The following is a 24,772-nucleotide window of genomic DNA, read 5'->3' as shown; positions in this document are numbered from 1 at the left end:
ACTGCCAGGAAGCCATGTTTTTAGGTTGAGTGTTAGCCATTCTTGTGTGGTTGGGGAATCGGCTTACATCCATGATGAGGTCATTTCTTATGTTGTCAGTCTTTAGCTTAAAGAAAGCAGAGAAGTCTTCACAGTGTGGGGAGTCGCTTGTTGTGCTATTTGATTGTAGGGGTTGTGCCTTTGTTTGGGTTTTGATTAGTTCGAAGAGTTTTCTTGGCCTGTTTTTTGCTTGGTCCAATTGGCGGCTGAAGAAGTCCAACTTTGTGCGCTTTATTTTCCTCAAGTAGGCATTTCTCTTGTTTTTAAGCCTTTTGAGGTGCAGTGCTGAGGGGTCCGCTTTCCAGGTGCGCTCTGCCATTCGCATCGAACGCCTGTCGTCATTGAGTCTGTCGTCATACCAGGGGTTAGAAGTTTTGGTGGAGACTCTTCAGTTGCAGTGGGGCGACTTCGTTGACTAATGTATTCATAGATTCAAGGTAGTGGTCAGTCAGTGATTGAACATCCGAGGCACCTGAAGGGGGAAGGAGGAGATTGCCGATGTGGGGAGGCAGAGTAGAGGGGTTGAGATTCTTCATGTCCCTTTTCCATGTTTTGGATTTGATTGGTTGAGCCGGGTTAGGTTTAACTTTTTCATTGATAAAGAAGGTGATAATGTGGTGATCTGACCAGTCGCAGGGTAGAATCGTCTCCAGTTGTGTAGAATTCTCTTTGGCAATGATGAGATCAAGTATCGCGCCTTTGTCGTGTGTTGGTCTATCGCATATTTGGGTGAGGTCAAGTGCATTAAGGAAAGTTTTGAGACTATTCACCACTGTGTCTTTCTGATCGTTCCAGTGGAGATTGAAGTCACCCAGGTAGACTTGGGTGGTCTGCCGACCGGCATTAGAAGTGATCATGTCCATGAGTTGTTGGGTGAATATGATGTTCTCACCAGGCGGGTGATAGATGAGATGTAGAGCACAAACTTGTTTGCCCTCGCTGGTGATGTCGAGGCAGAGGAGTTCACAGGAGGAGAGGGAGGGGGAGGTGACTTTAGTAACGGAGAGGTTGCTTTTAAAAATGCATGCAATTCCCCCGCCCGTCTTGTCTGAAGACCTGTCTAACCTAATGATGTGATAGTTGGGGGGGGGACTAGTATGTCCAAAATCGGGGTAGAGGCTTCAGTGAGCCAAGTTTCTGTTAGAAAGGCTAGGTCCAGATCCCTAGCTGAGACGAGATCTGCGATGTCGGAGGAGTGTCTCTGGGCCGATCTGCAGTTGAGTAGGATGCATTTGAGTTTGGGAGAGAGAGGGGTGGTCGAGCTTTCTAGAGTGAGGGGAACTTTTCTGAGGTTGTTCGGGACGGAACCTCTGTTGTTGAGTGTTGGGAGCCTCAGAGGGTTTGTAAGAATTGTGGGTATGGGAATGTGTGTGCTGGGTATGTGTTTTACCGGACCTGAGCCATAAGAGCGTAGGAGTGAGCATAGGTCGCGGTCCGACAGTGGGTTGAGGACACGGCGGGGGCGGTGGGAGTTGTTGCGAACGGGGATAGTCGCCCAGCGCGGATGTCGTTGGAGGCGAGGGTATGTAGGGCGGGTGCGTCCTTTGTAGGGTAGAGGGATGATGGGAGGTGGACTGGGCTGTGATGAGAGCAGGTCTTTGATTGCGCGGACATCTTTTTTGATTTGTAGAATATCCTCTTTGACTTGTTGGAGGGTGGGTAAAGTCTGGTCAGGGGGAGCATTGGGGATGGCGTAGGTGGTGGGAGCCATTGGTGAGTGGTTGTGTAGTGAGCTGGAAAGCGGGCAGGGAATCGAAGGGGGGGATATACTGGCGTTGTTGGAATGTTCTGCGGTGCGAATGGGTGGGATGGCATTCAAAGAGTGGGCGTCTTTGTGGGCGGGGGGTGTGAGTGAAGTAGGCTGTGATGCCGGTGGGTGGGAGGCATAGGTAGTGCCGCCAGTGGGAGAGGGTGCCGGTGAGTGGAAGAGTGAGTGAAGGCTGAAGACAGTGGGGGAGACCGGAGGGTAGTGAGGGCTGAGAATAGGAGGTGGGAGAGAGGGGGATGCTAAGGTAGGTGAGGTGGTATGTTCTGTGTGTGTTGTTGGGAGTGTGTGAGTGTCGTGGGTGGGAGTGGGGAGGGGGCTGGGGGGGGGAAGGTGTCCGCCGTGGGGGGTATGGGAGGGGGGGGTGGATAGGCTTCGAGTGGTGATGTTATCAGATGGTGGCGTGTTGTGGGTGAGAGTTGTTCTGTCAGGTGTGAGAGTGTCGCGGGTGGGAGTGGGGAGGGAGCTGGGGAGGGGGAGGCGTCTGTCGTGGGGGGGATGGGAGGTGGGGGTGGATAAACTCCGAGCGGTGGTGTGTTCAGGTGGCGTGTTGCGGGTGGGGGTTGTTATGTCAGGGAGGAGAGGGATAGGGGGGATGTGAGTGGGGGTAAAAGGGATCACGTTAGAGGGGCGGTTAGTATAAGAGGTGGCGACATTTGTGTCTGTCACAGCAGGTGGGCCATTTACTGGGGTGCTGGGGGGAGTCTGTCCTTGGGGAGTGTGGGGTGTTAACAGCAGGTGGGCTATTTACTGGGGTGCTGGGGGTAGAGGTGTTGTAGGTGGGGGCTGCGAAGTCAGGGGTGCTGGTGGAGATCAGGGTGGGGGTCCGCAGATTGGAGAGGTGCTCTTTGAACTTGGGGGAACAGGTTGTCTAGTAGTTCCAGGTTCTTGTCCGTGGATTGAATTAGCACAATCCCGTTGTTATAGATAGTAATGGTAGTCCTGCCAGGGAAGAGGTGGGAAGGTGTGATAGAGAGAGTTAGGCCATGAGTTGTTTTCCTGGTGGAGGAGACGGTAAGTAGGGTTAGGAACGCTTTTCTCCATTGGGCTCTGCGTGAGGTGTGGAAGATGATATCGGTATTCAGGGCTCCATTGCCCGGTGAGAAGTAGGTGTCTGCAAAGGGTGTTTCAGGGTGCGACCTCATGAAGTTATGTTTAAAACGTTTAGTGGCTTTTTTGGTGAGGGTGGAGGGGTAGTTAATTCTAAAAGTGTGCTTGCCGCTGCGCTCCATTTTAGAGGCTGTAATGTTGGGTGTAGGAGCTAGGGCGTTATAAGTGACACTAGTGAGCATCCATGAGGTAGCGTCCAAGAAAAGATATGAGGTAGTATGCATCTAAATCTAAATCACTGTATCTAAATACAATAATCACTAGCAGATTCAGCAGTCGTTGTAAACATGGTCCGAATCAAAATCTAAATACAATAATCACAAGTACATTAAGGGAATAGAAGTGAGTTCGATGTAGGTTATAAACAAGTGCAGAATAAAGTAGAAGTATAATACTGACAAAATACTGGCATAAAATAACTATGCAGACCATAAAAATACCTCAATCGAAGGTGACAATAGTGAGTAGTCAAAAATATGTAAGGAACAGGAGTCAGTGGTAGGATACAATTGCACACAAAAATTATATGAAACAACAAGTGGCATTAGTGAGCATCAAAAAATATATATGAGGTAGCGTACGGTGTATTACTGGTGACTATAAAGTGGGACGTGCAAGATACAATTAGGAGTATAAAATATAATACCACTGTATAAGGCAATAATATATGGGTAGCAATAGGTGCAGAAAAAGAGAAATGTGCTGGATACAATTAGGAATATATTAATAAATACCACTGTAAAAGGGCAGACTATCAAAGTCCGATGTGAAAAACACCAAGCTGTGTCTTAGGTCTTTAGGTCATACAAATAGAAATATAATACTGCTGTAAAAGGCAGACATTCGCTAGTGAGAATCGGTTGGAAGGCCACTAGCCTAAGCGATAGCAGTCTTATAGGAGTGTACAGTATACACGTAGAAATATAGTATTAGTGAAATATCGAAGCAAAATATTCGAATAACAAAATAGACAGAGCCAAATGAGTCAAAAATTGCGACTAGAGAGCGGCCAGGAAAATAGGAAGTAACAATCGGTGCATTAGCTACAAGTAGCCATTAGACTAAGCAGGCCACCTCAATGGATGACTAGTCAAAGATGGCCGCCCGAGTATCCTATACAGAGACAAGCGTCCTTTGTAGTAGTCCTTTGTCTGTTGTGGATGTCTTTTTGGGAGTTTTGTTTCCCTTTCTTCTCTGGGGCCGATCTGGTTAGTCCCTCATCTATGTTCGTTGGTGGGGAGGAGAGAGAACATCTCCAGTGTTGCAGGGAGGAGAGGAGAGCGTCTTATCTCTTTTTTTGGTAACCCTTGCCCCTTTGGAATGTAGCCTCATGGTCGTCTGGTGGGCAGAGGAGGCGATTTATAGCTCTTCTTTATGGCCCCTGCCATTTTAGTTGGTGGAGAGAGCAGGACCGCTTTGTCCGGAGAGATAAGATCTTGCAGGCATAAAATCTTGCATGCAAAGGACCCCTGTAGTAGTCGGTTTTGCACATTCAATATAATTGTTTGCGTGCAAAAACCTTCACGAATCTCGAGTTCATCATGCACATAGGCTACATCACTTTTGCACACAGCAAGCGCCTCGCCGAGGACGCCCTTGTCGCCCAGGTCACCTGTGCAGGTCTCTCTCTTTTCTCACTGTCTACATTGGAAGGGGGGGGGGGGGTGGGGTGACGGGGTGCATCCGGCTGAGGGGTTCGCGAACTAAGTTCCGCGTTGACCCCGAGAGTACCCACGGGTATGGGGTCGCTCTCCCTTCTCCGCGCTTTGCCTCCCCTCTACACAATTAGTTCCCCGGTCGCGGCTCCACAATACCACCAGCTGTTCAGAGGGGGGGGACGAAGGGCTTATTTTGTGGAGTGGGGGCGGCCACAGAGCTCACCTTCCTCCAATGTCGCCGCGTTGTGCAGATTCAGCCCGGGGCAAGATTCAGGCGCCGCGCAGGAGAGCCCGGCACCCTGCTTGAACGGGGCACCAGCTCTGCTTGCGGCGGTGAATGTATTTGAACAAGCGGTAGCTGCAGGCAGGCAGGAGCAAAAGTCAGGCGACCAGTCCGCAGGACAGCAAGGCTCCCGCCGTGTACGGGACACCAGGGGTCTCGGCTGTGCTTGTAGGCAGGAGCATTCCGCAGTGGTATTCCCGCTATATGTTCGCCGCCAGCGATGGTCCCGGTCCGGATCCAGCTCCACTATGGATATCAGCGTGGCTGTGCACAGGTCAATCTCAGCGTTGTCGTGTTCTACCTCTGGCCACCGAATAGGCAGGTGGGGATGGCTCGTCTGCTCTTCTCCTGCGAGGCTCCGCGCACCAGTGCATGCAGGCTCCCGGAGCCTCAGCCGCTCAGTCCCGGCAGCGCGTTGGGGGGTCTGCCGTGTCCAGTCGCAGTGGTGATCCACGGGGTAGGAGCCAGTGCAGGCAGGCTCAGTCCAGTATCAGACCGCTTGTGCTCCGGTTCCGTGGAACGGACGGGCGGGTCCGTTGTTGTGGTCTCGTCCCTTTGCAGTCCCGGCTTAGCTAAGGAGGGGGTGTCTCTCTAAACCCTCCGATTCCACAGATGTTCCTCTGCTGCAGCGATGATCCGAGGGGAAGTGTAGGCTCAACAGGCTCCCGGATTTTCAGCCGCACAGTCCAGCAGCGCGATGTGGGTGCCTGAAGGCGAGTGTTCAGCAGCCGATCTCTGGGCTTTGCAGGTTCAAAACCTCCATCGATCAGGTAAACAGGTAAACAGGCAGTCCGGGGCAAGCCAGTTACTTTTGTAATATTCCAGTTACTTTTATTGTTTTTTCCAGTTACTTTTCGTGAGGGCTGATGGGTGCTGACAGGGAAAAAGCCCTAAATGGGATCCCGAGCACTGGGAGCTCTTAACGGGAGCTCCTACCAGGCGGCCATCTTGCCAAGTGTAACTTGTTATGTGCTTTGGCCTCTGATCTCAAAGAGTTCAGAGGTGTGCGTTAGTAAATAAATACATATATATTTTATATATATCCTGTGTGGTGTCCTTTCATTTGATATTCAAGGGGTTACATATGGTAAAACAGCTGGCTTTACATGCCCTTAAGAGTCTTTTAGCCGAAGACTGTTCTGTCCACACTACCTCTAGGATAGCTGGTCTATAAGGTTGACTTTACAACCATCACCATAAGGGTATGAATATGTTTGAAAGGCTACTGTATGAGACGTGAAAAGACGGTTGAGCTCCAAAGGAAGAGAAGGGTGCCTCGTTGAGAACGCTTCGCATGAGGGGAGAGAATGATCCTGTCTTTCCAATTGCCTGTCGCTTGGTCCCACTGTTCCTCGAGACATCCCTGAAGGGGACACATGTGGAGACTTGCATTAGGGGTGAGGAAGATACATGAGACTATAAAGCAGAGAAGGGATGACACTTTACCTCACCGTGGGATGAGAAGATTTCATGTGTGACACTTCCGATGGAAAGATGAATGTCTCATCTGAAGAACACACTTGCCTGCATGGATTCAATGGTAACCCCTAAATTTTGCAGACTCTGAACAGGAATGGAAATTGACTTGTAGTTAATGTGAAGACCCAGTCGTTGAAGGACTTCACATGTCCAGTTGTAATGATGCTGTAATGATGCTGGGCTTCCTGTGAAGTGGATGCCTTGATTAACCAATCGTCTAGGTTGGGGTAGACGAAGATTCAATGTTTCATAAGTGAGTCAGCAACTACTGCCATGCACTTCGAGAAAGTGCATAGAGAGGACTTGGGGCCAAATAGATGAAATTGGTATTGATAATGGTTCTGCCACACTACAAAATCTCAAGGACTTAGTGTTTCTTGGCAATGGGTACATGAATGGACGTGTCTTGGGAGATCCACGGAGACAACCCCCCTGCTGTAAAAGGTGCAGATCTGATAAAATGCCAGCACCCAAAACTTCACCAAATCTATTTGTTGGCCATTTTCAGTCAAGAATGGGTCTGAATTGGTTCTGATCTTCAGTCACCAGAAAATAACCTCCACTGCATGCTTTTGCAGCAAGTTGTTGACTTCAGCCCAAAGCATGTGCAGATGTTGATTGGTGGTATAGTGTGAGGATTTGTGAAACCCAGACAATACCCATTTTGAACAATATTCAGAACCCAGGAGTCTTTTGTGATTTTTTTGCCACTGCCAGAAATGAGATGCTTCCCCCTACGGAGCGAGTAAAGACAGAGGGGGGAAAGAGATTCAAGTGGGTTTACCCACTTGGATGAGCTGTTGGGAGGATCGCCCTCTAGATTGTCTTTGCTGTTGCTGATGGTAAGGTTGTTCCTGTTGTGGCTGCTGGGGACCTTGAAACCAAAAAGGGGTTTGAACCCTCAGAGGGCAGAACAGGCATTGGTATGGCCTAAACCAACATATTTGCCCTTTTGGGCTTCATAGGACGGCCGCCAGTCTCCATCTCATATTTCATGCCAGCCAACTAGTCATCAGTAAGGCTGTAGAAGAGGGTAGTATCCCAAATAGGAAGATTGGTGATCCTTTGTTGTGACTCTGGTTTGAGAGTTGTAAAGCAGAGCCAAGAAGGTTTTCTTTAGGTTATATTCATGGCAGTATTCATGTGCTGCTAACAAGGAAGAGTCGGCTGTAGTACTGATGCCCTGATTGGAAATTATGAAGCTTTTATTTGCTACTACCAAGAGGTCTTCCAAGTCTGTCCCTGGTACGATAGTCTGCAAATTTTTGGGCAGAGACCCAGAGTGCTCTACTGCATCTGCCAAGGAGGGCAGTAGCACTAGCAGCTTTCAGAGTGGTTGCAGACGTGTTGCAAACCTTGCAGCCTATGAACGCCAGCTTTTTGCCCTCCTTATCGCATGGTACTTCAGAAGCAGGAACGGTAGCATGGCGATTCTTGGTCGCAATATGACTGAGCCAGGAGGTGAATCTGATCGAAGGAAGAAAAGATCTTATCCGGAGGTCTGAACTTTTCGAATCCTCAAAGGAGCAGTCTTAGCTGAGGATGGGGTGAAAAAAGCTCCATTGCTGGCTCCAAGTGCCCCGCACCAACGGGAGAAGTGGACTGGACGCGGACCACTGGTGGAGCTCCTCAACAATAACAGATGTAGGTGTGGGGACCAACATCTGTATATTACATTTTCCAGCTTCTCTTAACAAGACCTCCTGGAAGGTGGTGTCATCCACCGGCGAAATGAGAGGTGGTGGTGAATCAGACAATGCTGGCAAGTAGCGCCCTGTAGAAGAAGATTATGTAGTCTTGAACGATGCCTAGATCTAGTGTGTTCTTGTGCCGGATCTTGAACGAGATTTATGGCTTCAATGGAGGCTGTGTCTAGAAGACTAACTTATGGAATGACGCCCATGAAGGTGCAAATGATGGTGTGTTGAGTGGTCTAGGTCTTGGCGGTTCCATAGGCGTAGGGATTGGCGCCGGTGCAGGAAAATACGGTAACACTACTGGTGGGTGGGGGGGGGGGGGGGGGGGGCAGGTGGAGTATACCCTCAAGCAGTCAGTATCTGAAGAATAGATTACTCTACAAACTGCTTTTCGAGGTCTACTTCCGTCAAATCAACATTCTCCTCCAATGCATCAACATTTAACTGCTTCTCTGCGTCAATGGGTCTGCATGCCTGGACTTTGTACAATTAGACGTCGACCTTACTGTACACATCAACGGTGTATGTACTTTAGGTGTCGATATACCTTGCCTCAACATCTATTCACGCTTTTTCCTAGATGTCAAACCAACCCTGGAAAGCAAGCAAGTCAGTGCTGTACCTGGTCTCTATGTGGACAGGGAGAAATGTCTTTTCAGGGCTGGAACCCTCTTTTTGAGCCTTCCACGTTACTCAAAGGTAGATGGCAGAGCCCCTGGAGAGGATGGACCCTCTCCTCGCTCGGAGGTCACACTGTGAGACTGCTGATGTGTACTTGCTGTCTGCAGGGTTCCTCCGTGCCATAAAGGTGTATTTTCTTGCCCTCTCGGGGTGCGCCGAGAAAATTTCTTGCAATGCTCAGGAAAATGATTGACTTGAAGGCAGAGAATAGACATTGTGAGGGTCTGATTTGGCCTTCTTTCTCCCACAAGCAGGGCACTAGTCAAAGAAGGCATATTAAATAACAAAAAGCAATTGGTCAGATAAAGGCAGAAATAGTGAGAGAATGACGAAAAACGTCAAATGCAACAGTTTACAGAATTCCACTGGAGAATTTTGAAGAGAAAAAGCCTAAAAGGCAGAGCTCATTGCGACAGGATCCCATCACCAGGTGCCTAACAGAAAAAAAAAGAAAAAAAGAACTGAGGCAACTTCACCTGCTAGGCAAGATTGGATACTGGTTGTCTCTGGGTCCTTAAAGGCACAGACACTTTTAAGCTCATAATAGCAGCCTATGGAGCTACACTGTCCTACTTCATCTCTTACTTATACAGAAAAGAGTTTGTGAAAATTTAAGCAGTTTTGTTAAAACATTTACCCACACTATACATATATGGGTACAGTGACCCTTTACCAAGTATAATCTGAATTTCACCACTGTAGCCTGGGTTTAGGCTGCATATGTACTTTCCTAAGTGTTTCTTCAGGGATTCCTGAACAAAAGATATTCATCAAGAAGTGCTCCGGAATTTCCGCACACGGGCGGAACTATACAGATGCTTATGACTTCAATGGAGACTCCAAGAGAAAACGTTCATTCTTCCACCAGCTTCTTGCCGGTCTCTATGCATGGGGTGTGTTTGGGTGTATACTCCACTAAGGGTATGGAGTCAAACTCTGAATCTGTGAAGATAAATGCTGGGCCAATAGCGAAGACCTATTTTGAATGTTAAGACTAGGCGGGGTCAGCTGTTGAGCAGAGCAAATGTAGTGACTGACGTCGGAGCAACTGGAGATCAGGGAATAACTGGGGCAAAGGAGGCCATGGTGAAAACCTGCCAGTCACCCCAAAAGGGGAGCATATCGGATCAGTGGAGGATGAAGGCACGCCAGAGAGGACCACAGCCCTGCAAAAATATTTAGCACATTCATTAAGTAAGCAAAGTCTATACCAAGTGCAAGAAACTCCTGTTACGGCTGAGATGGTTGAGGCTTAAGGGAAATGCAGGCATTGAAGGTATGAAAGTCATAGGCTGGTCTGAAGGGACCCTCCGTGGCTTACATTTTGATGATCTGCACCACAACAAGTTGTGACATAACTTTCTTGTGCTCTTGCTGGGAGAGCTCAGTCAATGGCAATTCAGGCAACTCAGTCTTGGGGGCGTGATTTTCTTTTGACCGGTCATCGTCCCAGGCCATGAATAGTTTTGCCGTCCTATCCTTGATAATCTTGGGGTGCATGCTCTTAAAATTACTCACATCATTGTCAGACCCCAAGGAAACAAAGACAGATATCCAGAGTGTCAGTGATGGACATTGGCCCATCAAGTCTCTGCAAATTTTAGACCTGGATCATCTGAGTTTGGATGAGAAGGCGCATCACTGCACCAAATTTTTTTTTAAAAAGACTAGAACTTGTCTTAGGACAAAAAAGGTGTAAAGATCTGAGGACAGCAATGCTCCGGAACAACATCAATGACATGGAAAATCAACAGCCAATGGGTGTGCTTTATGGCTCAAGTGATGCTACAGTGACTCCTGATGCACAGATGAGTCGGTTGCCTCTAGCAACACAGAGCTATTAAGAAGTTCACAGACCTAGCCTGGCACATGTGATACTTCAAAAGTGAGGAATATGCTGATAGAAGTGTCCATCAGAAAGTGTGTTCTGTTGGTCTTGCTTGCTGTGGTACGGAGGATACATCTGCTTCAAGTGGCTTTTGCAAAAAGCAGAAGGAGGCGTTTAAGCACAGAGCATGAGGATGTTCAAAACATACATTGTAGATACTGAATTGGTGTCTACCTGCATATTATACTGGCAAAAAAACATGTCAAAGTGGGGCAGTCGGAGGTTCTATTGCTGGAGCAAATGGTAGCAGTTATACTGGACACCTTTGTGTCGTTCCCATACAAGGTGCATTGGACAGATACCATACCCACTATACTAATCCTAGCAACAGGGGCCAGAGGAGTCTGCACCAGGACAAGAAAAGTGGGCTAAAGTTATTTTGCTGCAGCCATGCCATAAACATTAAGTGCCGCCCTAGCGAGTTAAAAGCCTTACCTATATCTAGGCAAGGCCATGACTTAATTGTTTCACCCAGTTAGTGTACAAAAACTTGCAGACAGAGATAGTGGCAATGTGCCCAGTGTCTCTATACCAATGTGAGATTTGATATGTTGAAAACCTGAATTGGTTTTGGTCCGAGCTTCCCCATCTCCACCACTTCTTCCGGTAGTATACAAGATAAAATACTGGGTATAGGACTTTGCCTTCTGAGTCATCATGGAACCCTTTTACTCTATTTGTCACTCTCCCACATAGGAAATGCAGACTTCTGTTCTATGATAGAAAAGGGGTAGCTTGAGTTTCCTGGATAAGAGGAGGAGCTAGCGACCATGATGGCCGCTCGGAGCTGTAGTTCCATAGCGAACCCTCACTTCAGCTTCCAGAGCGGCACTCCGCCGCACTTCAATTCCCACCCAATCCAATAATTCTGCAACCGGAATACAGGCTGATCACCGGAGTCTTAATATCGCCCTTCTCCGTCCGTGCATCGCAGACAAATGAGCAGCGACGTCCCTGCCTGGGGAGCTGCGAGTCCATGCCCAGAGGCCAAAAGAATGGGCACCGCAAAGCCACCGACCTCGGTTTCACCTTCAGACAGCGCCCCCCCCCCCGCATCTTGAAACGTTGTCGTCTGGCCCTACTGGGGAGAAAAACTCCACAAAGTGGATTTCATTTACCTGCACTGCTTGTGAGGCATGGGTTACGGCTGGAGGAGTGGCCCGTGGGGCCGACATACAGTATCTCCAGAGTCCGGGTCTATATGGGGGACCGAGACCCTGAGTGGGAGGTACGTAGACTTTGGCAGCAGCCGTGCACCGTCCCACTACATGTAAAACACTCCTCTGAGCGAGACTATTCGACCTTCCACCGCCAGGGAATCCTTTCCTATGCCTCCACCTGCGTTCTCTTCGTGACCTCTGCGAGCTCAGAGACCCTGGTTCCTGGTGGAGGCATGGGGGCTCTAACGATGGCCTACCACGTTCCGTGTTGAGCCATCACTATTGGACCCTAAGGTGCCCTGGGTCCCCTTTCAACTCTGATCCTTCACCAATGCACTACTTTCACTACTACTGCTGTGAATGGGGATTATCTGCTGACTCTGGAACGGTCCCTTCTACCTCTCCTCTCACCACTCTTGAACTTGGGGCAAGCAGGAGGACGAGGTGAACAGCGCTTCCCAGTAACACCCAGACCGTGGCTTTAGATGGAACTTTGATGATGTCCTCTGAGCGAAATCCATAAATAATTACCGTGGAGCCAGAGCAACCTTGGACGATGCATGGTGGAGCTGACCTACGCAGCTATAAAGGGGTTTGGTCTGGTTCACCCCTTCGGACGTCACCTACCCAGCCGGACATTGAACTTTGTTTTTTCTTGTCTCCCCGTTGTGTTGCCCTCCCTACCCAGTCTCCTTCATCTTTCGTATTCCTGATCTCCCCCCCCCCCCTCTCTGCTTTGCTAAGTGTAATTGTGTTCTTTCCCTTGCTCAACAGCACTTTTAGTGTTGGACATGGATGTTGTGTATCTATGATTTGTAACCTATGTAACATCCACGTTCTCCCTTATGTAAAGCGCTCTGATACCTCCGGGTCTAGCCAGCGATATAAAAAACTCTGAATAAATATAAAAGCACTGGGAAGGGGAGGGGGGTGGGTGGGAGGGGTCATACATACACATGAAACACATGCTTCTTCCAGCAGCGTAATACAAGCCACACCAACAGCGCTGGTTAAAATTGCTTTATTCTGTGACAAGCCAGGCATTACGCGTTTCGACTCCAAGAGGATAGATAGATATAGATATATATCTCATCCTTGGTAATGCATCCGTTTCACCTATGTGATGAATAAAGAACTGTTTTCATCAATCAGCATCCAGGAGAAGGAAATAGCTCCCAGACAAATAACATGGAGTAGAGGGGATGTGGCGCAGTGGTCAGTTCCTGACTCGAGAACTGGGGATCCCGGTTCCAGTCTCAGCAGCTCAACACCCTGGGATTCTATGCAAATCACAATCTCTCCGAGGGATAAGTGGTTACATAAATATGCTACAAGAGTAAAAAGCAAAAAAGGCAAAACTATGAAAAAATAGTTCCACCAAAGCGGACGTTAACAGTGTTTTGGCTACGGGAAACTGATAAGAGAAGCAGATGAGGCACAAGCATTGGAAAATGCAGGAAAATAAGCTACAGCCAAAAGAATTGGATGAAAAGTAAGTAGCACACACAGGAACCAATGAGAAGCCAGGAAAGCCCTGTCCCTTTTAAGTTTAAATTAAAAATAATAAGATTTCTAGGCAAAACCTAAAAATGGAATAAGTCAGGTCAAGATCTGGCAGAAACCAAGATGGTTTTAGAGCATACTAACTTAGAAGGTACAGTATCAATGATGTTATGAACCAGACTTTCCACTATGAACACATCCTCCCCCGGCATCCCAAACCAAGGACCATCCCCATAGGTTGCATTTAAAAGCACCCACCTTTTGATTATTATTTCCAAACAGCGCCTTACTAAATCCCCTAGTCTCAATAATTTATTTTCTGGTGTTTATTCCAATATTTAGGTATTAAATGAGATTCCTAAACTGTAACAAGTAAACTTATAATTTATAAAACCTATACCAGCAATACACTCGAACAAAAATTACAACACTAGGTTCTAAATTTGTATATAAACTGAATCACTCGTGTTAATTTATCACATTCTCATTGCAATGAGTCTATTGAATATAACAGTCGGTGTAAATATTTTATTAGCATTTGTACAAGCACCTGTACATATAATTTATCGCACTAGGTATACAAATTAAACTTAACAAGTACTTTTCAATAGTTCAACTTTGCTTGGAAATATCTCTTTTCTATTTATGTGCTCCAGTGTCCTGAGAATCTGGACCACACTTGACAAATAAAACAAAGAATCAGTATGGCGTATATAGTCTGGCGACTTTGCTACCGATTACACAAAAATAATTTTTATGTACAAAAAAAATAATAATTGTGCCGTATTACAAAGTCGGCCACAGCTAGCCAGGAGCAGCTCTAAACGAACTAATAAAGAGAAGGGTGCGAGTGAACGAAGCAACATACGTGTCCACAGCAGAGAGAAAAGCAACAGCAGAGTATTTAGAAAGCAAACTGGGCAGGTACACACATCAGTATCACTCTAAAAACAAAGGCTACCTACCCGAGCTTCAAACTCTGTAGTCTCGTCAAGATAGCCCAAACCTCCCTTGTGTAGCCGTGTGGCAACTTCAATTATGTCAGTGCGTAGGAAGTTTAACAGCTCCTGTTGCCCATCACAATTTTTCAGTCCTGGGTTCGTCTTCCGTGAAAAATATATAGAATGCAGTATATCCTGATACCTGTAGAAGAAATATTAGATGTAAACGGCAGAATACTGTATATCTAGTTACCACAAAACTAGCGAAGCAGGAATACTAAGGACCCATTAAACAAAGTGAAGCCACCATGTCAAATACAACAAATGCTAGTGTATCGAGATATATATATATATATATATATATATATATATATATATATATATATATATATATATATATGAGACCAGTGTCTACATGTTATGCAGACTGACAAGAGAAAACCGCTAAACAAATAATACAACAGCACTTAATATCACAAGTGGGGGCAGGAGGAGAGGGTAATTAAGAGTTTAGTTCTAGTAGGTCACCCCTGTACATGCTCTTCTAGTTACACGGGAGAACGAAATTAGATTTTAGGAATCTTAGTTATGCCTGATGTTAACAGCACAATAGGGCAATGTAACCGAAGCAGGTGGCAGAAAGTCACTAAACGTTTCTGCGATTTTGAATGAGACTGTGCCCAATGCAGAGTACAATGGCCATGCTCTTTAAAAAAGACTGTACCCCCTTAATGCATAGTATACATTTTGTGTCCTGGTAAATGTTTGTTCTTGGATGTATTCAAATTAGGCCTGCTTCAGGAATGAATATGCTGATAGATTAGTCTATGCTTGGAAGCAGTTGTGTTAATTTTCATGGGTACTATCTAGAATGCCAAAGTACAAGAACCATTAACTTCAAGGCATATTGTTAAGTACTGGAGTAGAGGCCAGTGAAGACATGTACCAAGAAGTGAGTCGCCTGCTGTGCTTGGCAAAACTGAATTATTGTAGAGGGATAAGAGGACCAATGTGACCCTAGTCTGATGTTTTTGAAGGATTCAGCTCAAAACCGCTTCAACAAAAAGGTTGCAATGGAAAAGAAAGTCTACGAACCTAGATCAATTCAAAATCACCAGCAAGATGTCACTTTGTAACCAGGAGTAAAAAAAACAGTGCATAAAAGGAGACTGTTTTTTTTTAGCCTATTAGCTGCACACTTCACCCAACAAATAGTTTTTTTTTTTTTTTTTAAAGCCAAAGCAAAGGTGGATTGTTTAAATTAAGAAGGTTTAGTTGCTGGATGGGCCGTAAAAGTGCCAAGGCTACAAGCCTGTATCCCATGATATGATACAGGGGGGTTCGGGGAGGGTGGTGCAGGGTTACCATACCATGCCACTTTTTCTGTGCAATAACCTCATTATGCTATGACAATGATTTCTGAAGCCGGTTGTGTTGATTAACAATAAAAAAAACTTTACCAAAAAAAAGTTTAGTTGCCTTTGGACTAGATTTAGCAGCAACCTCTAAATTCGGATGTCTATATCACTAACATTGGGAACAAGACTAAAATAGCTGTGAGAAAATTTGATTCTGCCTCCCAACAGGATGGTCACATGCTAACAAGGGCAAACTACAGCAAAATTCCAGCCTGCTCTCCTTGATGGGCGTAAACACTTTCTGCGGATACCCTAACCCGAAGGGACCGGTTGAGGTGGTGGGCCTCAAAAGATACTGACTTGCAGGTATGGAGATCCATAAATAGCATCCTGGCTCTACTTTCTGTACAGCGCACTATGACAAAGTCTGACTTCTCTCCAAATAGGCAAGACCCATCAAAAGGAAAATCTGTGAGCTTAGTTGTCGTCAAAGAAGCCCATGAACTCATCCTGCACATCGCACTAGTCCTGACTGCTTTGCCTGAACAGTTGGTCGTGTCCAGGCCTCACCGTAGGACATAAATCGATGTCTCAGATAATCTGAATGGTCTGTGCGCCAAGCTGGTGTCGAATTCCTCAGGACTACTAGCAAAATCTCTGCAACCAAGTCCCATAATTCAAAGAAGGACCAATCCAATTAATAGCTGATCTTAACTGAACAAAAAGGGTAGACCACCTAAAAAGAACACTAGACAGCTCTAGATTGCGCTAGTAGAAGCCTGAACTATCTACCTCTCCAGAAAAGGCTGTGTAGTCGAAAAAGGCAGGGCCACCGTGAGAAGGTCTGTAGTGTTGTGCAACCCATCCATTTACAAGTGGGTAGGCACAAATTTTAGCAAAGGTGCCCACGCGCAAAGGAGAGTAACGGTCAGTGTTTCATCGAATGACAGCCCAGGCTGCAAAACTTCAGTTACGGCACTGGTTTTCACCTCAGACAGAAATTCAAGGTTCATGATTTCAGCTGCTTGGCTGACCAGATGACCACTACAAATAAGACAGTCTCTTCTGGTGAGGGACAGAGGGGGAACTCGGCCCTGTGCCAGGGGACATGACCAGTCCACTGGTCTTTTGTAGGTTCAAATAGGAACTATATTGTGAGAGCTATCCCCACCCCTCCCAACCTTGACCAATGGCCAGCTGGCTTGGTCAGAATGCGACAAAATGTTGTTTGGCTGCTGGAGGAGGGGTCTTAGGAAAAGGGGCTGTTTTGGCATATTGAAAAGAGGATGATCATACGAGGACTGCTTCAGGTGAGGCAGAGATTGAGTCAGTTCAGTCAGACAGTACAACAGGATCGGAATCCACTAGAGTCAGTTGGGCTGGCATAGACATTCAGAAGGCACATTTGGAGCAAGGGACTTCTCTGTCGGGCGTAACCAAACTGAAGGAATTAGCGTAGTGGAATGAATGCCAGAGGGAGCCGGGAGGGCACCAATAATACCTAACATGGCTTCTTTGAAATCCTCAATCTGTTGTGATGTCTAATACTACCATAAAATTGAGGGTCCATAGAGATCAGCTGCAGTATCGGTTCCTTAGCAGGGGAGCAGGGACAGTCCTCATGAATTCTCAGAGGTAGTGTGGCAAGCCTGGTGCAGGATTTGCTTGGCTCCTTACATTTATTTTGGAATTCAACATCCCAAAGAATTTGACTGCGACAAAGACCTGTCTCTGAACAAATGCAGGGACATTAAACTAACCTTGACCAGTTGAGTCTTCATGTTCTAAGTGGAAATATCTGGAGAGTTCATCTGCATTGGCATGGTTACTCACAGGTCTATGTTCCACTGTATAGTCCATCCCCTGTAGGAAAATGGACAACCTCAAAAGTTTGGGGTTTCCACCCGTCATCTGTTTTGGCCATAAGAGGGGCTTATGGTCAGTCTGAACAGTGAAGTGAGTGCCAAACCAGTATGGCCTCAGCTTCTTCAGAGCCCAAATCACAGGTCATCAAATGCCTTTTGACAGCTGATTGTCCACTGAACTTTTAGACATTCTTTTTGAAGTTAAGTCATTCAGGGGTGTCACAATGAATCCATACCCCTGACAAATCTTCTATAGTACCCAGTCAGGCCCAAGAAAGCTCTGACCTCAGTCTGGGTAGTTGGAGCAACCCAGTCCACGATGGTCTGGAATTTCCTCTTTAATGGTTGAACCTTGCCTCCGCCTACAAGGTGGCCCGAGTACACACCCTGACTCTGCTCTATCTGGCACTTAGTAGCCTTGGTAGTTAGGCCTGCGTTCTGCAGGGCCTCCAAAACATCTCAGGTGAACCAGGTGGAGCTAAAGACAGCAATATCATCTAGATAAGCTGCACTATAGTCTTCCAGGCCTGTCAGGACTTTGTTCACCAACCGTTGAAAAGTGGCAGGTGCATTATTCAAACCAAAGGGCATTACCACAAATTGATCGTGCCCACTAGGGGTGAAAAATGCTGTCTTTGGCTTTGCATCATCAGCTAATCTGATCTGCCAGTAGACAGCTGTAAGATCAAATGTGCTCAGAAACTTGAGCACATTATCTATAAGCTCATCTGCTCTTGGGATTGGATGGGCATCAGTCCTAGTGACTGCATTGAGACTGCTGTAGCCTACACAAAACCTCATCGCTCACCACCCTGGGTGTGTGGTTTCAGTACCAAGACCACTGAACTAGCCCAAGGGCTATCTGAGAGTTCAATAACTCCCAAATCCAACATCTTCTGGACTTCAGTCCTGATACAGTCCCTGCCATGATCAGATTGCCTGTAAGGAAAATGCTACTTACCTGTTCTTGGCATGCAGAACTGCAGATTCTCAAACTTCGCATTAGATCGCCATCTGGTGTTGGGCTCAGATGCTGCAGGTTGTTGTCTTGGAAGAGGTCTTTGTAGTCACGAGATAGGTGACTCCTCCCTTTGACCATAGTGCACATGGGCATCGACTCCATACTTCGATTGGTTTTCGCCATGACGGGAAATGCAGTTAGTAGAAAGAAAAAATATATCCATGTGTGTATATCCAAGTAAGATAGAACTGGAACACATACAGGTCCCGGGGAGGAGGGTGGGCGTGTGAGAATCTGCAGCTCTACATGCCAAGAACAGATGCATACTGGTAAGTAGCATTTTCCATTCGAGGCATACGAGCTGCAGATCTCACACTTAGCATAGACTATACAGCAGTATCTCCCCTAGCGGTGGTCACCTGTATCTGCTTGGCTTGCACATCAACACATTGATGTTTAGTGAAGATGTGTGCTGTAGACCATGTTGCTGCTTTACAGATGTCTTCTAGGGGAATGTTTCCTAAGGGGAATGTTCCCTAAGAAAGCCATAGAGGCTCCTAGTTTGCGTGTGGAGTGCACTCTAGGAGGAATTGTTAATGTGCGTTTTGATAGCATATTTGGATACATTTTACAATCCTCCTTGAAATACCAGCTTTAGAGATGGGATTGCCTTTATGCGGTGGGGAGAAAGCTACAAACAATTGTTTAGCGAAAGGATTTAGTTCTGTCAATGTAATAAAGAAGGGCTCTTAACATCTAGGGTATGTAGAGCTCTTTCTGCTACAGAGTCTGGGTTTTGAAGAAACACTGGCAACTCTACTGATTGATCAAGATGAAATGCAGTGATGACTTTAGGAAGTAATTTTGGGTTTGTTCCGAGAACTTTGTTACAATGTAGTCGTAAAAATGGTTCCTGTATAGTGAAAGCTTGAATCTCACTTACTCTTCTAAGAGGTAATGGCAACTAGGAAAGCGGTTTTCCATGCGAGGAACTGTAGTTCACATTTGTGTAAAGGTTTAAATGGGGGTCCCATGAACCTGGTAAGAATGATATTTAGGTTCCACCTTGGAAAGGGTGGTACCCTAGAAGGAATGATTCTTTTTAGTCCTTCCATAAATGCTTTAATTGCGGGGACTCTAAATAGTGACAAGGGCTGCAAGAAGTAAACGTATAGCTGAGTATGATAGATTACATCTTTGTAAATGCAGTAGATAGCAAATGATATTCTGGATGGAAGCATCCAGTGGATCAATATGATTATTGGTGCAGTAAATGGTAAACCTTTTCCATTTTGCAGCATAACAAGCGTTGTGTGTGGCGAACAGATCTAGGTCTGGTTGCCCCACTTGTGGAAAAATGGTAGAAGAACTTCTGTATGTAGTTTCCATTTGTGAATCTGTTGCGTCTGTCGACTTAACAGATCTGCAATCTGATAGTTAACTCCTGGAAGGTGTTCGGCTAGTAGATATATTTTTTGTGGAATGGCCCATCTACAAATGTTCGGTGCAAGCTGGGACAGTTGGCAGAGAATGTGTGCCTCCTTGTTTTTGTATATAGTATATGGCTGTCATGTTGTCCGTCCGGATCAGGAGAGCTTGGTTATGTACATGTACTTGGAAAGATTTTAGTACTAGGAATATTGCTAGTAACTTTAGGTAGGTGGACTACGGCAACACACTACGCAGGAATCCCAGTCAAACACCTACGACTACTACAACGCATCCAAAACGCCTCCCTCCGACTGATCGTCAACGTCCCCCGCCGCAGCCACATCACCCCCCACCTCCTCGTCGACAAGAGGATCTGCCCCTTCTCTCGAAAGCCCTGGAAAAATGTGTCCTTCAGCTTGACAGACCCATTGAACTTTTTAACTTACTTGACTCCCTCCAATCAGGCTTCAGGAAAGGTTGCAGCAGTGAAACCGCCATGCTTAACACTGTAGATGACATTCACCACTCCCTGACAATGGCGAATCTAGCCTATTGATCCTCCTCGATCTCTCCGCAGCGTTCTATACCGTTAACCATTCTGTTCTACTCAAAGTCCTTAGAGAACGATTCGGCCTTAATGGTATGACTCATAATTGGTTTGTCTCATACCTGCAACACCATGCTCAACAAATTAAAATCCAAAACTGCTTATCGAACCCCTCCCCCATTTCTCTAGGAGTTCCGCAAGGATCCATACTCTCTCCCTCTCTCTTTAACCTCTTCATGGAACCCCTCACCCTCATTCTCGAACAAGCCGGGATCAACTACCATCTTTACGCTGATGATACTCAACTCTACCATAAGATAAAAACCCATGCTAACATCCTCCAACTCAACAACACCCTCATCAAAATTCAAGCCTGGTTCCACTCGAACCACCTCAAACTTAACCCTAAAAAAACTGAAATTATTATTTTCTCCCCAAAAAACAACCAGCTCCCCATTCAAAATTGGATCACAGACCTTAATGCCCTCAACTGCCCCTTGTCCCTAGCCACCTCAGTCAAATCCTTGGGCATCTCCCTTGACAATCGCCTATCTCTCAACGTACAGAAGGCAGATCCACTTATAAAACCGCCTGCATTACGCACAAAATCCTCCACCAAAACACTCCGACATACCTTGCTATCAAATTGGCCAAAGCAGGATGCACGCGATCCCTGAGAAGCTCTAACACCCTCCTACTTATCCCCCCCTTCAGAAAAAGAATTCCACTCAGTCACGCTCCTTCTCAGGCAATGCCCCTCTTATTTGGAATGCCCTCCCACCAGACCTCCGCTGTAACCCGTCCTACCCCAGCTTCAAAAAAGAACTCAAACTTCTTCTCCTTAATAAATACTGGGGCTTCTAACTACCTCCCGAGTGGCCTCGCCTTCCTCAGCATCCCCCCACCCAGCTGCTCCGCCTACGTCTAGTGAACTCCCTCCTGCCCCCCCTCTCCTTCCCTTCCCCTTCAATCTTATCACCTTCCCTCCCCTCCTTGCCTCTCCTTTACCTCCCGTTTCTTACTACACCTTATGACCTTCAGTTTTTCTTGCACATTTTTTGTCCTTCTTGCTCCTAGGTATATTTTATCGAACCTTCCCACCAAACTGCGACCTTTATATTGTATATCTTATTGTGTTTAGCAATTGTTTTTTACTTTTCATCTAGTGTAACCTTTATCCTATGTGGACTGCTTATTTTTGAGTCAACTTTCTGTACTTGTACACACTGTACCTGTATTTAAACACCTTTCTGTTACAATTGTAAAGCGCTCTGATACCTCTGGGTCCAGCCAGCGATATATAAAACCTCTAAAATAAAATAAATAAATAAGAGGATCACCTTCAAGCTCCTCATCCACGCACACAAAGCACTCCACAACGCCGGTCCAGCCTACCTGAACAGCAGACTCAGCTTCCACACCCCCACCCACCAGCTCCGCTCCGCCTGCCTCGCCCCTGTCCCGAGCATCCAACGAACGACCTCCGACGGCAGATCCTTCTCCTACCTCGCCGCCAAGACCTGGAACACCCTCCTTACCCACCCACATACGGCAGACCCAAGACCTAGATCAAGTTTTTTTGTACAGCAGAAATGTTGAGCCTCCGAGGTCTCGCGATAATGAAGAAAAGGAGACTCTAAAATAAAATATTTGCCAAGGATCACACCATTTGAGACCAGTTTACGTATTAATCATTAAGTAAATTAGTTATGTTAGAGTATATCAGAGTATTCCAAAGTGTGTCCTGGAGGGTCGGATCCATGCCATGTTTTAAGTTAACTACATTTATCTAAATGGTAATATTATAAAAATCCGGCATGGATCCAGCCTTCTAGGACGGATTTTGGAGAATCCTGGGGTAGATTATTCAATTCACTAGACCTGCAGGTTTTCAACTATCAGTGAGAATGCTACAATGTAGAAGGATCAGGTATATCAATGCATGGACCTATCCACTTCCAGCAGGTTGTCAAAATAGGTTTTCTTGTGACCAAGTTACAACACTGGGGAGATGGTCCAGGGATTAATATTCTGCATGGGAGGACGTTTGTGAGCAGCAACATCTTGTTTCTATTATCTCCATGTCAGAAAGTGAATAGCTAAAGTAGTTTGAGGCGTGTTTTACCAATTCCACAGTTCTTGCTCCAGTGGTCTAACACGTGTTTCTTTAACTACAGAAGATCCCATTCTCAAAAGGTCTAATTTGGGGGACAATCCTAGGTTACTAGCAATCAACGATCTTCTAGGAAATCCGCCTTTTCTGCATGGCCACCCTGGATGGACCCTATCTCTGTTGCTAAAATTAGAAGTATGTGCACTTTAACCCTGCCTACCTGTAGTAAAATGCCTGTGCTCCCCCTTTAAGCATGGGATTCCACGCTAACTTAGAGGTGGGGTAGGCAAGGGGGGGGGCTGGAGGGACTGGAGTATAGTTTAGTTATGTGATACTAAGATGTATAAGGTTACACATGGTTATCGCTGGACCACAAACATGATGTATAGCCATTAAAATCAATCAAATCTGTTATTAAAAAAAGAAACTTAGGTGGCGTAAACGGAACCTGTGCAGAGTGTAATAGCAAGATTATTACCACCATGCTATTCTGCAATCTAGGTATATCAGCTCGTTCTACAGATTAGCTGGACTAAATCAAACCCAAACTTACTTTTAGGAAATTTACACCTCAATGTAATTTGTTTTAGAACTTGGTGGATGGACTGGGCAGTCGAAGTTGGATAGGCCACTTTGTTGGGGAGGGGAATTGAGGAAGGGGTATAAGCGACCAGTCAATGTAAACTGGAAACTGCTTGCAAGAGGGCACTGACGCCTCTGTTGCCAATAATAACATTCAAATGTGTGCAACAAACTGAACCAAAAATGGAACAAGGCAAGTGAAGAGACTAAAAAAAGCATTGTGTAGAAGAGTCAGAGGAAATAGAGCAAGGACACACATTAGGCATTGATGCAATGTAAACACTTAAAGTGCAGATAGGAGAAGTATTCCTTAAATATATATGTCAGCAGGAAAAGACTGATCCACAGGCCCAAACTATAAGCTGTAAGGCACACCCAATCACTAAGTTGACTTCTAAGGAGTTGGGCCACTAGCACATAAGTACCAACCGCCCAAAGATGTATTGCTTCAAGTACTAAGTTCCACTGCCTTGGGTCAAAAGACAAAGGAGCATGAGACCATACCAGTACAGTGTGCAACCATGATCCAACATCTGTCCCTCCCAAACTAACACAGCAGACACACACCAGCCCTGCAATGGGTGTCAAAAGGAGGGTTTTCTCTCAGCACAGCTACCAAATCCCAGCCTATTGCCACCAGACAGGGACCTGTTATAAGTGCTTATGAACAAGGATCCAAGGCAGTCCCCGCCAGGATAGTTCCCTACAAAAGATGACAGCAAGGAGCAGTTGTAAAAGCAACACATCACTTGAGAGGTGAAGTACTCACCTGCAAAAACTGCAGAGGGGAGGGCTCTTCTTGGATTGTTAAAAGATCATGTTGCAAGACAGTTGAAGGTTAGTCTTGCCAATATTTATATCCAATAAGAAATGTAGTTTAGTTACCAAGCAATAAATAGTTGGATAAAAGAAGGAACAGGGTTCTTTTTTTGCTAAAGTGCTGCAACATCTAATGATTTGAAGCCCTTTGCATAAGCCTCAGACAAACAGATGAAAGGTTAAAACAGTGGTCACACAGCCAATAACCCAGGAGGACTGAGAAAGAGGATTTATGATTTGAGGGCAGAATATTCAGATAGTGGAAGATCGGATGAAACTAGTATGGCCAGGCGAAGGTGGCAGTGTAAATAGTAAATCAGGAACAGGGAGGCACAGATATTCCAAAAATTGGTTGATATCCAGACATTAGTGAAAATGCTAAAATTATGTGCTAGGAGATGTTTCAGGGATCCTGTCTCTTGTACTATGATTCAATCAAACTTAACTCCTGAATCCATAAGGGAGTCAACTGTGATTGTGCGAGTTGTTAGTTTATGGTGTAAAGAGATCATTTAGTGTTCTTGCTGAAGGGCCAGAAGTACAAAATGGCATTCCTAGTCCTCACTATAGACTCCATTGGTCCACCAGATAGATAAATCTTGCCTCCAAAAGTTATACTATCCGGACTGCATTATCAGTGCTTCCTTCACATAGGATACCAGTAACTGGGGAAAATTGTGGGATGTTTTTCAATCCAGAGAATACACATGATTGAGAACAAGTATTAAGAGCAAATGACTTCCTATCCCATCGCGGTATTTTCTCATTCACAAATCGAAAAAAATAGCAAGCTTAACTTGCACCTTGGCAGAGAACCCATAACCCCGTGGCACTTCTTTGCTCACTCCACCCAAAAGCAAAGAGGTTCCACTGGGTATACTGCCATCACTGT

The 24,772-nt window shown here is 46.0% G+C and overlaps 1 protein-coding gene across 1 annotated transcript in view; it reads right to left on the bottom strand.

Moving 5' to 3' along the window:
* The window catches only part of BAZ1B (bromodomain adjacent to zinc finger domain 1B), a 291,291-nt gene that overhangs the window by 211,794 nt on the left and 54,725 nt on the right, over positions 1-24,772 (bottom strand). Inside the window, exon 14 of the mRNA XM_078680650.1 lies at positions 14,229-14,406. Within this exon, the coding sequence (XP_078536776.1) occupies positions 14,229-14,406 (178 nt within the window). The remainder of the gene's footprint in view (positions 1-14,228; positions 14,407-24,772) is intronic.

This window comes from Lissotriton helveticus, chromosome 3_1 (genome assembly GCF_964261635.1).
Source record: "Lissotriton helveticus chromosome 3_1, aLisHel1.1, whole genome shotgun sequence".
Lineage (NCBI taxonomy): Eukaryota > Metazoa > Chordata > Amphibia > Caudata > Salamandridae > Lissotriton > Lissotriton helveticus.
The sequence above is the reverse complement of the archived record's forward strand: the minus strand, read 5'-3'. Positions and strand labels throughout refer to the sequence as shown.